The following is a 13372-nucleotide window of genomic DNA, read 5'->3' on the forward strand; positions in this document are numbered from 1 at the left end:
TAATGTAGTTTTCCATCTTATCTTCGATGTGTGGACAAATCGACAAAACTTTTTCAATATTTATTATTGTGATGTAAATAAATATTTTAAAAAGTATTCTTCTGAATAATGTATAATTATTTCGTTTAAAAACTTTTAAAAATAAGAGCAGCATGAAAACGTAAAAAAATATTTATTATCTGAGAATATTTAAGAAATCGTTCACAAACAAAACAATGTCCAGTCATTATGAATAATGACAAACAAAATCGGGCACTAATAAATTTCAATTTTTTAAAATCATAATTTATCATACTGACCGGTCCTATGCTCTCTCCTTGTAGGGCAAAGTGATAATAATTCCTTGAGGAGCTGAAGACCGTTAAAAATCAAGAGGGCTGAAGATTAGACTGTGTTCTTTTTAGACATTTTCACCATTTTCGGAGCAACGAGTATTCTACAAAACGATAACGGCAGAGAATTCGGCAATAATGTCATCAAAGAACTGTAATATGTGGCCTGAGTTAAAACTGGTGCATGGAAAACTCACTGATAAAGTCAGGGTTCAGTAGAAAGGCGTAATCAAGACGTTGCAAATATGCTTAGTTCTTGGTTGGAGACTAACAACACTAACAAATGGTCGGAAGGATTACGTTTTGTACAACTGATGAAAAATTGTGAGCATCGTACTAGTAAAAACTGCAGTCCGTATGAGGTCATGTTTGGAGCAAAGTTAAAAATTGGACTAAAGAATTTTATACCTGAGAGTCATTTACTAACATTAATACAGAGGATGAATTAGATACTCTTTTAAAACTAACGACGACGAATTCTTTTAATATAATTTATACCAAAAATGACATTCCAGAAGTTTCCTTTATACTTCAATCAAAAAATCAATTTAAATTTGTTTATAATACTTTTCGTTAACATTAGTTTAATCAATACAGTTAATAATACTTACTTTTAAAAGATCTCGTGTCATTTTTAAAATACTTTGGAACAATACACAAAAACTCTATTTATTAAGAATTATTTGAGTGCTTTTAAAAGTCAAATTGCTCAAAGGAAATGTAAATTAAATTTTATTTATTTATATTAAATTACACTCGATTTTCAAGATTGAGCAGAAACTTTGAAAACAGTTATTTGAATACAGTATTTCAAAATACATTGCTATTTTTGTAATATCCGTTTTACCTATCGGTACTAAAGCTTAGAGGGAAAGACTTATTTACTGGCGCCATCTTTTGTAATTTAAGAATTATCAAATCATATAGCCTATATCTTATGTATAGGAATACATCTGTACATATTTGAAATCATGTCTTTTAGATAAATAAATGATCCAGTTTGGAGTGAATTTTCTTACCAACGAACTTGCCACGTGGAATTTTCCGAGTTTTCTTCACGTTTGTAACATCTAACGTGAAGAGGGTGCCATTCTATAGGAAATCGACCCTAAATAAGGGTCGATTTCCTATAGAATCGCACCTCTTTGGCAGATCTACGTGTTGCGTTGTCGTATCCCATCAAACCGAAGTTTTGATTGATTGAATACGGCAACCAACCAACCAACCAACCCATAACTAGAGATCCCAGAATATACTAGAAACAAATTCCGAACTAAGAATACATCTGTATACTGTACATTATAATAAATCGATAGTGTCGTATGGCTTCCTGTCTCGCTCCTTAATATATTAATATGAATGATATTTACAATTCTCTTTATTTATAGGGATTCAAATGAAGGGAAAATAGGATGGCAATTATCATTTTTAAACGGAAACTATTTTAACTTTTTTAATATTCTGTGATTTTTTGGGATTACTTACTGTTGTTTTAATAATATATGTTGGATCTATCTGGGTTTGTTTACAAATATGCTCATTTTAGTTGACGATTCTCTGCTTCAAATTGAAAATACGAAGTGTTAAAATAATTTGATGTCCTCCGGGCGGTAAAGTCAAAAGTGAAAAGACTCTTCATTTTCGCATTCAGATATTGTTGTTTAATATCAAGGTTAGTGAATTTTTATCTTACGAATTTGTTTCTTTTTTAAAGTGCAGTTTCAAAATTTCGAAAATGCGATTTGTTTTGTTTCTATTTGTACATTTAAAAAAATTCTAGATGCGTGCATATTATAAAAAACATTAAAAATAGTTGTCTGTACTTATGCATTATCTACAAATAATCAAGAAATGTTGCTAAAATTGGACAATTTGATAACTTGTATGCAGTGAACGTGCTAATAATAATTAACGCAACCCTTTCTGATTACATTGCGCGAGTTGAAGACAACCCTGCTCTGGTTGTCAAAATGATGATATATTTAAATGATATAATTTCAGAACGAGCAATTATTTTTGTGACATCGTTACAATGCCAGGCTGTAGTTTATAAACATATTTTAAAATTTATTTAATTTAAAATACATCCTTTCCACCTCAAATTAGTAGTGGCTTGCTCCTGTACATCATACTTTTCCTTTAACATTAGAGTCGTGCAGGTCATCTATCTAACACCTTTCGGGGAAAAATGTTTGAATTGAAATAACGTAACTTCCAGTTTGCGTTGGAAGATTTTATTTAGTTAATCCGGGCCTCCTGTCCCTAAGATTTCTATATCTGGTCTTGATTTTCATCTATCTAACTCCGTTCTTGAGATTAAAGGAAGAAAGACAGACGGACGAACGACAGTGGGAATTTATAGGTCTACGATTTTTTAAAATTGCAGCCCAAAAATATTTCGTAGATAAACAAATACTCTGTACTGTGTTTAGTAAGAATCCATACATCTAAATGAGGTTCTTGCAGCCTTCTTACCGACCATTTCCGACGACTTTCCTCTCTCAACCTATTGTTATCAGTCAGTCAGTGGCTATGGTTAGGCCTAGTTACGTATAGGTGGCTTTGGCTGGTCATGGCGAAAAAATTGGTTTCATTTAACACGACTTTGAACGCAACTCGGAGTAAAATTGAACGCAAGATTTCTGCTTGTTAAGTGTAAAAATTAAAAACTCGAGTTCACAAATAATTTTGTTGTTCGATTATACAGACTAACGTTCATTTCGTATTGGACTTACTGAACTGGAATTTGTACGGAAAATGGCCTTAACCTGACAAATTGCCAAATGTCAAAAATCCGCCAAATGTTTTTCCTGTTTCAAATTGTTTCTGCATGCGTTGGCGCATTTTTCTGTCACTTACGTTTGTGGCTGAAAAATAAGAAGGAAGATCCGGAAGAAAATGCGGAAAATTCCCTATGGCCAGCTCCATACGGGCTGATCATAGAGAGTTTTCTCGGTTTTCTTCACGTTAGTAACACGTAAATATGGGTCAGTTTCTTGTAGAAAGTCCTCCCGGGAGGCACTCCCTCTTGGCATGTGCCCATGTGTTGTCTTATTCCATCAATCCTACAATTCATTTATCTTGGATTGGAGAATACCAAAATTATGCGTGGTGGCGGACATCCAATAACTGCAACAGACTAACAACGTATGAAAGTCGTTTTGAGGTTACTGGGGGATGATCGTCGAGGACTTGCCAAGAAATGAGTTCCCCAGTAGACGTTACAGCATTTAGTATTTACGACTTCTTGACGAAGATGTTGGGAATGCACAAAACTGCTGCAAGATGCTCTTCACGCTATAAATCACGCAAGCAGATGTGGCAACGTATAAAACTGCTCGAATTCATCTAAAGCGTAACAAGCGTGAAGACGAATCCTTCATTCGTCAAATTAATACAATTGACGAAACATGGACCAGATCTTACGAACCGGAGCAATTCTGATCGAACAAGTGACAATGCCCATCATCATTAGCAACTACAGCAAAAACAGAATACAGAAAGGAAAAAGTGTTAATGGTTATCGCACGCGACTTCCAAGGAGTTCTCTTGTCTCATTATACACCACAGGGACAGACTATTGCAACTTTATCGAACAGCATCATCGTCCAGCATTTCATCACAAACAGTCGCCACAGTCATATCCAATTGTCTTGCACAATGATGCGTGCAACCATTCTTCGTCAGCACTGATGACATTGCTGAGCAGATAGAAGTGGAGATATTAGAACAGTCATCATACCACCTGACACAATTCCACGTGACTGACTCTATCTCGAAAATGAAAGAACTTAGAGGCATGCGCACCCGTAACGCTGCATTAACTTTTCTATCTTAGATCAATCTCTTCAGATAATGGCTACAAATGACACTTTTGACGATGTAAATGGTCTCCAAGAGGGATATTTACAAAAGTGGAGACATTGAAGGACGGTGACCTATACTTTAGAATTAATAAACTACAACACCATTGCCAACCCAGTTTTCCGCTGACAATGCGTTATAGAGCAGCCACTATGTTATCTATTATGGGCAATTCCGAGTCAAAATTCACCAACATTAATGACTAAGAGAATACCTTCAATAGCTAAATGTTCCCAAACAGTCACGATTAGGTTCGAATTCAAATCCTTCAGAGAGATAAGATCGTTATCACCAGTATGTTCTTAGACTGTCACCACCAAATAATAATTATACGTTGTTGCCGAGGGACTGCCCATAAGGTCAGTTAATCAATATTATTATTGCTATCGATCAAACAGGAAGTGAATTATCTATGATTTTTGCTTTTGTATTTCACATATTTGATGATAAATAGTTTACTTCGACAGATAAGCTAAGTCAATAGAAAGTTTCTGTAATTCTTTTCTCAAAAATCTGATGCTGGAAACTTTCGACGTCATTTGTTTGGGACTAGACTTTCACCATTGTTTTGGCATGATTCCAGGGGAAACCGCAGAAAATTTTCCAGGGGAAGGAGCAAAGCTTGAAGGCAAATAATAATTAAATTACATCAATAAATTTTTAAGTTCTTGGATTTTTTCACAAGTAAATTATAGAATGCAGTCATGGTCGAAGATGTAAGGTTACTTTTACTATTATAAATGGTGGAATGTTTTACGTGATTTCGGGAGAGGTCAATGTTTCGAAAATCATCACTCTTTTCGGTTTGGTTTATTTGTTTACGGCAACGCGACACCTGGGCGATCTGCCTCCCGAGAGGACCTACTATGGGAAACTGGCCCTATTTATATGTTATTAACGTGAAGACAACCCGGAAAAATTCACGCGGTCAGCCGTTGGCCAGGTATGAACAAGACTAGAGTTCAGTGATTTTTTCCACTGTGGTCGGCCCTTTCATTTCTTGTAATATTTACATTATGTCACATACAATTTCCCTCGTAGTTTCGAGGCCTCGCCGACAGATTGTGATTTTTTGAAAAGAAGTTCAAAATCTTCAGAATTTACACACAGACACCAATACATATTTATTCACCCCGTATTGTAAAATAAATAAATGACAAGGGCATTCTGGCAACACCTCTTTCATTATCACTTGTTACGAAATTTATGGCACGGTTCGATCTATTATCGTTCCATAGACTGTAGTAACAAAGACATTCCAGTGTACACAAATGCGTGACAATCAATGGATTGGCCAGGTGTTCTTCACCCATCTAACACTTAAATGGGACCAGTTTCTCCCGGATGACACCCCACCTTGACAGATCGCCCAAGTATTGTGTTACTTCCTTCCATCAATCCAATTCGACATAATTTATATTTTCGTAGACTTATTTATTTAAAATATTAAGGTAGCTTTATTATTAAAAATTGATTCATTTTGTGAGAATTTTGCAGTATTATGTGTAGAATATATAAGCTTTATGAACCGGATGAAATCGGCACAAAAATATTTCCGGATAATTCCGATTTTTAGACCGAATTTTATCAAGCTTTCTAAAACGGCACCTTTAATTTATGTAAATGAGGAAGTAATATAATTATCTACAAAATGTGAGGAGGAGGAAGAGTATTCTTTTTGTTTTAAAACTCATCTTAGAATTTCTGAATAATCGAAATGGTAAAGGCAGCTGCCACTCTAGGGGGTCCGGGTTAGCGTTCACGTCGGGCCCTCGGAAATTTTCGTGGATAGTTTGATTAGATGCGCCTGTTTACCAATCTGTGCCCCATTGCCATCAAATCGAATCCATGGTGATGGACATGGAAAAAACGGCCTCTTTGTGCTGGAAGGGGGAAGATTTAACCAGTGGTTCTTAACCTGGGGTGCATGCACCCTCAGAGGTGCGAGAGAGTATTTCCAGGGGTGCGAGAGAAATTTCAAAAAATTTAAAAAAAAAAAAAAAAAAAAAAAAGCTAATGTGCGGATGGAAATGGAATTTGAAAAACTAGACTTAGAACAGTTCAGGTGTAAACAGTTAGAAGTTTATCCACAACTGGCAAAAGCAGCACTAGAGACACACTTTTACCATTTGCCACCACCTACCATTGTGAAATGGGATTTTCAGCACTTGCACATCAAAACAAAAGCCAGAAATCGCTTAAATGCATCTGATGACTTACGCATGGCTCTTTCAAAAAAGAGCCTCGTTTTAATAGAATTATTATGAATAAATAACAACAGCCTAACCATTAAAATTTAAATATTGCTTTTTATGTTATATAGTAATATATATTGTAAATAAACATGGCATTTGTTTATGCAATAAATGTTTTTTCTTAAATAAAAAATATACACATATTTTTTAAGGGGAGTGCAAGAGCTTATTTTCAGATTCAAGGGGGTGCTGACCATTAAAAAGGTTAAGAACCACTGATTTAAACTAATTAAGTGGCTAAAGACTAAAATGTACGCTTAAAATATCCACTTAAATATATAAAAATAAGAAATCACTTTTAAAACATTTAGGTACAAATTTAATCATCATTCATGTTTATAAACGACGATTTCTTTAAAAAAGTACACGATATAAAATACTAACCTTACACACGTTATGTACACAAACAGCATTAACGCTTCATAAATACCCGTCCAAAACTTTTCGTCGTTTTTTAAAAATAAAAATAAAGGCCGATAACAATTATTTGATGGAAATTTCCACGTCGACTTTTTCCAAATTCTTCTTATCTGTTGCCGATGATACTTTAATTTGGGCGGGTGGTTCCGATACGGCCCAAGATTCGGGTTCCGCCGACCCTATGATAACAAATATGGCGGCTCCGATGACGTATATTGCTGCCGAACTGTAGAAGACTTTGCTCCATTGTTGAATACCACCGTGCTGTTTAGAAAAAATTAATTAATTTAGTTTAGTTTAGTTACGTCATATGCAGAAACATTATGTCACACAATAAATAAAACTTTGTTTCACTCGACTGTGACGTAAGTTCATGCGTCGTAAAGTACGCAATAAATACACACGTCATAGAAGAACAGAGATTCATCAAAGAGATTCATCAAAGTGATGAATCTCTGTTCTTCTATGACGTGAGTATTTATTGCGTAATAATTCACTTTACGTCTATGTGACGTGACCGATACGTAGCTAACATTCTACACACAGAGAGTTTCGTAGATACTTACGTCAGAATCTAGGAATATTCCAGCAACTAAAGGTGTTAGAAAACCTGTAGCACCAGCCAGACCGTTAGCCAAACCGAAAATCGTTCCTAAAAGTTCAAATTTTAGCTTTAAATATGTATAAATTTTAATAAAATTAAAAAAAAAAGATACGATCCATACCCGCAAATTCGGGTGCGATATCGACGAAAACTGGTATGTCTCCTCCTCCTACCATTCCGTAAAGACCCATAGATAGAACCAAAAGCACTACCACGGAAGAACTGTCGCAACCCATGATAGGTACCGCGATCAGACAGAATGCAGGACCCAAAAGAGCTGCACAAAATTCATAAATAATAAATTTACGAAGGTTGAAGTGTTTCTAGATATACTGTTGTTTATTAGTATACTAACCAACGGATTCGAACATCTTCCTTATACATGTAGTGCTTAAATTGTTCCTCTTCCTAAGCGCATCTGCTGTGTAACCGGAAACTAACATGCACAATATTTCGGCTACGTACACTAGCGAATTCGTGAAACCGTTCTAGAAATGTTTAATGCATACAATTGGTTATAAAAGCATAATTAGTATTGTCATAAATTTTAATATCACTTACCTTCTGCATAGGAAAGTGGAGTACGTCGGCTAAATATGCCGGTAATTTAGTTAATAATGATGTAAATCCCCATGTTCCAGAAAATTTAGCAATTGTTACAGCCCATACTGCTTTAGATTTAAAGATGTTCTTCCAAGGAATGGGCCTACTCTGCTCGAAACGTAAATTAAACGCATGTTTACAATTTAAATCGGGCGATTTTAACAATTTTTTTCCTAGAAGATTTACCTTTTTCTGTGAAAACTGTGGAAGATTTTGTTGTATATACATTAACTCCTTTTTGGATATTCTCGGGTGATCTTCTGGTGAATTATGCACTAGAGTGGCCCAAAACATGAACCATAAACATCCACATATTCCTAAAAAATTAATTTATACTTCAGAATTATAAAAATAAACGTAATTTTATTTTATTTTTGATTAAAATACACTCTAATATCTTACCATAAACGTAAAAAGCCGATGGCCAACCACCAGCAAAACCGTATTCGCATAAGAAGCCCGTGAGAGACATAGTTACGATGGTTCCAACGTGCTGACCAATGGTACATATGGATAGCATTCTGCTCCTCTCTTCGGGTGGTGCCCATCGCGAGAACATGGCGTACATGGAAGCGGAATTAACTCCCTAAAAACAGCAACCATTTACTAAAGACTTACTATGGGAAAGGAAGATACGGATACTCTTACCTGTCCTAATCCTATCAAAACTCTGACTATGACCATAGCGACGATCCCCCAATGCGCCACTAAAGGAGTTACTAGAGTCAAGATGGAGGTGCATAAAATACCCGTGCCCAAAAGCCATTTAGCTCCTACGATTTCCGATAGCCTTCCTCCTAGTAAGGGAGTGCAGATGTAACCGTAATAAAAAGCTCCCAAAATCACACCTTGTATGGAAGGACTCCATAGAAATTTCCCCTAAAAATTCAAAGAATTGATGAATATCTTTAGAATTTCGGTGATTTTTATCGCCATTTTCTTACCTCATAATGGACCGTTGTAGTATTTGAGAAGTGTATGGGGCATTCGTCGTCGGTAGTGTCGTTTTCGTTGGCTTCTATGGCGGTGCTATTGACCATTGCAACTATGGTCAGATTCAAGCAAACTCGCTGCGTGTACTGCAAACCCAGACCAAAGAAAGTAAGAAGGGTGAGCACGTAACGAGCAGGAATCCAGTCTAAAAAACAGTAATTCCAGTATTAAAAAAATAATTAGAATAGAATAAAATAAAATAAAGTATACCCTTACCGAGATACGCGTGCATTTTGCATGATCCAGACTCTTCCATCGGTACCAATTATAAAATCGTGAAATATGTGTTAAAAAATTCCGTTTTTACAAAGGCACGTTCGAATAAAACTAGTAATTTGCGCATGGTATCGATCTCATTAACGAATGATATAATGATCAATCAAGCGCGATTAATCAGCATAATCGATCAAGTGATTCGATCCATCGCTCCACAAGCGAGATGCCAATTCTGTTCTCGATTCTAAAACACGTTCTGTGACAGGTTTAGAAACAGAAAAATCGATCGAAAAAACACAAAATAATAAATAAAAAAGAAAAGTATTTCGTTCCGCCCGATCAAAACTATTCTTTGTTTTCCATTTTGATACACAAGAGTAGTTGTTTAGGATGTATTATAATTATATTTTAAGCTTTACTTCATTTATTGTCCTGCAGATATTTTAGAAAATTAAACAATACTTCGATTAAATAAATCTAAAAACTAAATTTCTAACGTCATGTGCGAAGTTTTTTTTTATAACTAATTTATAGTTTTTGTGTAAAATTATACAAAAGTCGTTCCAGTTCAGGCATTGAAAGTTTCGAGTGTACGTAATCCAAGCTTTTGTTTAAGGCCTCCTGCTTTTAAGGACCTCACCACGCTAAATATATACTTATCGATATTAGAACTTGGTCCAATTGCCTACTAATCAGGATCTTAAATTTTGTTAATTATTATAGGCCTATATAATAAAAGGAGGTCTTGGGGCCTTTTTCGCACCATCTAAGCGTAGAGATCAAAGCGAAGTTTTTATTAATATTTTGTAAGGCAAAGAAATTATACGCTGCAAACAAATGTCTGAAAAAGCACTTTAGCAAATAAGTTTGTTTCTTCAAGCATAAAAAATTGCAAAATTAATTTACATTTAAAAAAATAAATTATTTTAAAATTTCATTTTTTCTGATATTTTTCAAAGTAAATTTCATAAATATTCTGTATTATTTATAAAAAAATCGCTAGAATATATGAATACGTCAGTTAACGTATATGATTACTGGTGTGGGTGTATTAATATAAATAATTGCATACATTTTATGGTTTATTATTACATTTATGGTTTCATATAACTGGCGATAGAGTCAATAGAAATTTGGGTAATTTATAAAACAAAAATTTCACCGTTAAAACTAAAACAAAAGGTTGTAAAGCGGCGCAAATGAATTCTTTTTAACGTTTTCGAGTAAATTAAATCTATTTTTAAACCGATCATTTCAAGTGTAAAACTGTCAAAAGTAGGTTAAGTTCTGCTTTTGCGAGCGTGAATAGCATATTAAATAGAATTTGCATTTTATATATTATAACTTCCAAAAAACAGAAGCAATTTTTTTTTGAAAATTAATTAAAGGATGGATAAATAAATAAATAAAACCAAAGAAACTTGGATACCTCTTTCTTTATAATCCAATTCATCGCTAGGCTGGTTGTAATCGTAATTTGTTAATTTCTTTTCTAATTTAACATCCATTCCTTTATTGCTGGAAAGAGTCCTTCTCCTCATGTGTAGTGTGCTTTTGGCACTCGAACCAAAGTTACGTACGAAAATTGTGATCTAAAGAAGACAAAGATTTCCCTTTTATGTTATCCATCCCGGTTTGATTTATACCCCTAGATAAACATTTGTTAGTGCATCGTGACTGTTACGTACAAGTCTTGATAATGATGAGAGTATTTACGATATATCTAGATTAATTACGTCACGTGAGAGGTCCAAGGTCGAGCAGAATTGTAAATTTACGATTTCAACGAAAAATTTCGATACCCGAAAGCATTTCTATTAGTGTTACAATATTGAATTATTAAGTTTATAAAAGTTGTATATGTAATTTATAAGCTGATACTTTGGTAAAAATACTGGAAATTTTTAATTGTTAAGGACAAATTAGTGTATGACTATGTATGAAATTTGTGACATTACTAAGAAAAAATTGACAAGTTTAGAAAAACAAAATGAGCTTTAGTTTCCCTCCATTTAACAATTATAAGTTAGTAATTAAATGTAGTTTTATTTAGTAAATTGGAAGGAAAATGTTCAAGAAATAAAATTTAAGATAATAATTAAAAGTATAAAAATATTTATTTAGAAATTCTCTAATTTCATATCAATGAATGAGATCTGTTTGTTTAGTATTAGTATCAAATGTGGACTTATTTATAGGTTCAGTAACAGTTTATTTATGGAATTTTCCATCAAAATCTACTGGATGTTTTTGGTAGAATATCCTTCTAAATTTTGTTAATTAAGTAATAAAGAAATAGCCAAACTTTTACAACTTTTTAAACAGTTGGCTGTTGAAAAAGTTGTAAAAGTTTGTTGTTTTTAAAAATTCAACAAGAAAATTTTATATATTTTTCTACATTAATTAAATCTCATCTTTAGGTTATACTTCTATTGAAAAGAATGTGTAGAAATAATCTGGAAGATGTGGAATTTGTGGAATTTAAATTTTAAATTCAATTAAAGTAAAGTTTATTTATATATATAATTTTCCTGTTGAATTTGTAAAAGGTTTTGAGACACTATAAACAGTAGATCCAATAGAAGATATATAAGTTTAATACTTCTTTAAACTTGTTTTGATTTTTATTTACATTCTGGAACAAACATTATTCAGTTAAAACATTATTGCACTTCTTAATTACATGACTTAAAAGTTCAATAATATTTTTATCTGAATAAAGGTTAAGTAATTAAAACTTTAACCAGTAGAAATTGTAATTTTTTAAAGCTTGGGAACAAATATTAAAATAACAACATGATTTAGATCAAGTCTACTTGTTCAGATTAAAATTTATAATTCTTACAGAATAAAAGAACGGTGGATTAGAAATGAAATTTTTCATGTATATTTTTGGAAATTTTGCTGATTTATTCAGGAGATTAATTCTTAATATTGTTCATTTTGAACCACCTCCTTCAGCTGTGTTGGTAATTATATTGTATGAAGGTGCGTTTTCTTCCTGTAGAGATATAAAATACTTCGGAACCAGAATCAGTTGTTTTTTCAGACTTGGAAAGAAAATACATCTTTATATAAATTGCTAGTTTTATTGATATTAATAAAATATTTTTTATGATCAGAAGATTTTTTTAATAAATAGTGTATCTTAGTAGTCTTATGGTGTAAACTTTTATAAGAAAATTCTGTTTTTTAATGATTAGCTTTTTTGAATAGAGGTTTGAGATTTCTGAAACTCCTTCCTTGTTTAGTTCATCTAAACACATGTCTGTAGGTTAAAATAAATAAATGAAATATCTAAATTTTAAATATAAATAAACTACAAAGTAATAAATAAATATTAACTTTAATTTATTTAAAACTAAAACGTATCCTTTCAAACTTCTTATTCTAAACATCTTTGTTTTATTTACCGTATATTTCCACGGATAAGACGAGGTATAAATTTTCATAAAAGTTTTATAGTTTTAGGTCCTATAAGATGACCCCCAAACTATAAATGGCCAATGAATTTAGTTTAGATCAGCGATCATCTTCTGGATAATAATTCTGTATAGTGTATACGGAATTATGTCCTATTCCATAATTTTTCGAATGAACAAATTTTATTTTCTGCCTTGCTATTGTTGCAAACGTTCGCACTGATTTGGGCATTTGGGTAATGACCTTGACTATTCACAAAAACATCGTATGGGCTATTCTATTTTGTGAACATGCCCTACTCTCTACTAGTAAATAATTAGTTTGTCTGTTTTTTTTATAATGGTTTTAATTTATATAAATTTCAATCTAATTCTTTTGGATCTGTCCTATAAGACAACCCCGGATTTTCGGGATCTTTTTTTATGATTCAACTATCGTCTTATCTGCGGAAATACACGGTAATTGTTTTTAAACAAGGAATTAATATTTGTTTCAATTCATCTTCATTATAAAATCATCTTCAAATAAACCTTAAAATATAAAAAAATTAAGGAAAAAAAAGGAATATTTGCTTTTTTTTTTATATAATCGGAAAACATGTTTATTCAAATTAATCAAGTAAAGAAATCTGTTTCTTTCATACATGTGAGAAAACTGTTTGT

General features: G+C 32.9%; 1 protein-coding gene across 1 annotated transcript; it reads right to left on the bottom strand.

Moving 5' to 3' along the window:
* Positions 1 to 6747: 6747 nt before the first annotated feature.
* Positions 6748 to 10927, bottom strand: LOC136968713 (sialin-like). The gene is made up of 10 exons (XM_067262725.1): positions 10717 to 10927; positions 9023 to 9216; positions 8727 to 8957; positions 8481 to 8664; positions 8265 to 8395; positions 8037 to 8186; positions 7831 to 7963; positions 7597 to 7752; positions 7438 to 7523; positions 6748 to 7135 (listed from the first exon to the last, which is right to left on the bottom strand). Exons 1-10 carry the CDS (start codon positions 10826 to 10828, stop codon positions 6935 to 6937), a joined length of 1578 nt encoding a protein of 525 aa, XP_067118826.1. The 5' UTR covers positions 10829 to 10927; the 3' UTR covers positions 6748 to 6934.
* Positions 10928 to 13372: the final 2445 nt, after the last annotated feature.

Source organism: Centruroides vittatus, unplaced genomic scaffold, assembly GCF_030686945.1.
Source record: "Centruroides vittatus isolate TY-2023 unplaced genomic scaffold, ASM3068694v2 contig_1507, whole genome shotgun sequence".
In the NCBI taxonomy this organism is placed as follows: domain Eukaryota; kingdom Metazoa; phylum Arthropoda; class Arachnida; order Scorpiones; family Buthidae; genus Centruroides; species Centruroides vittatus.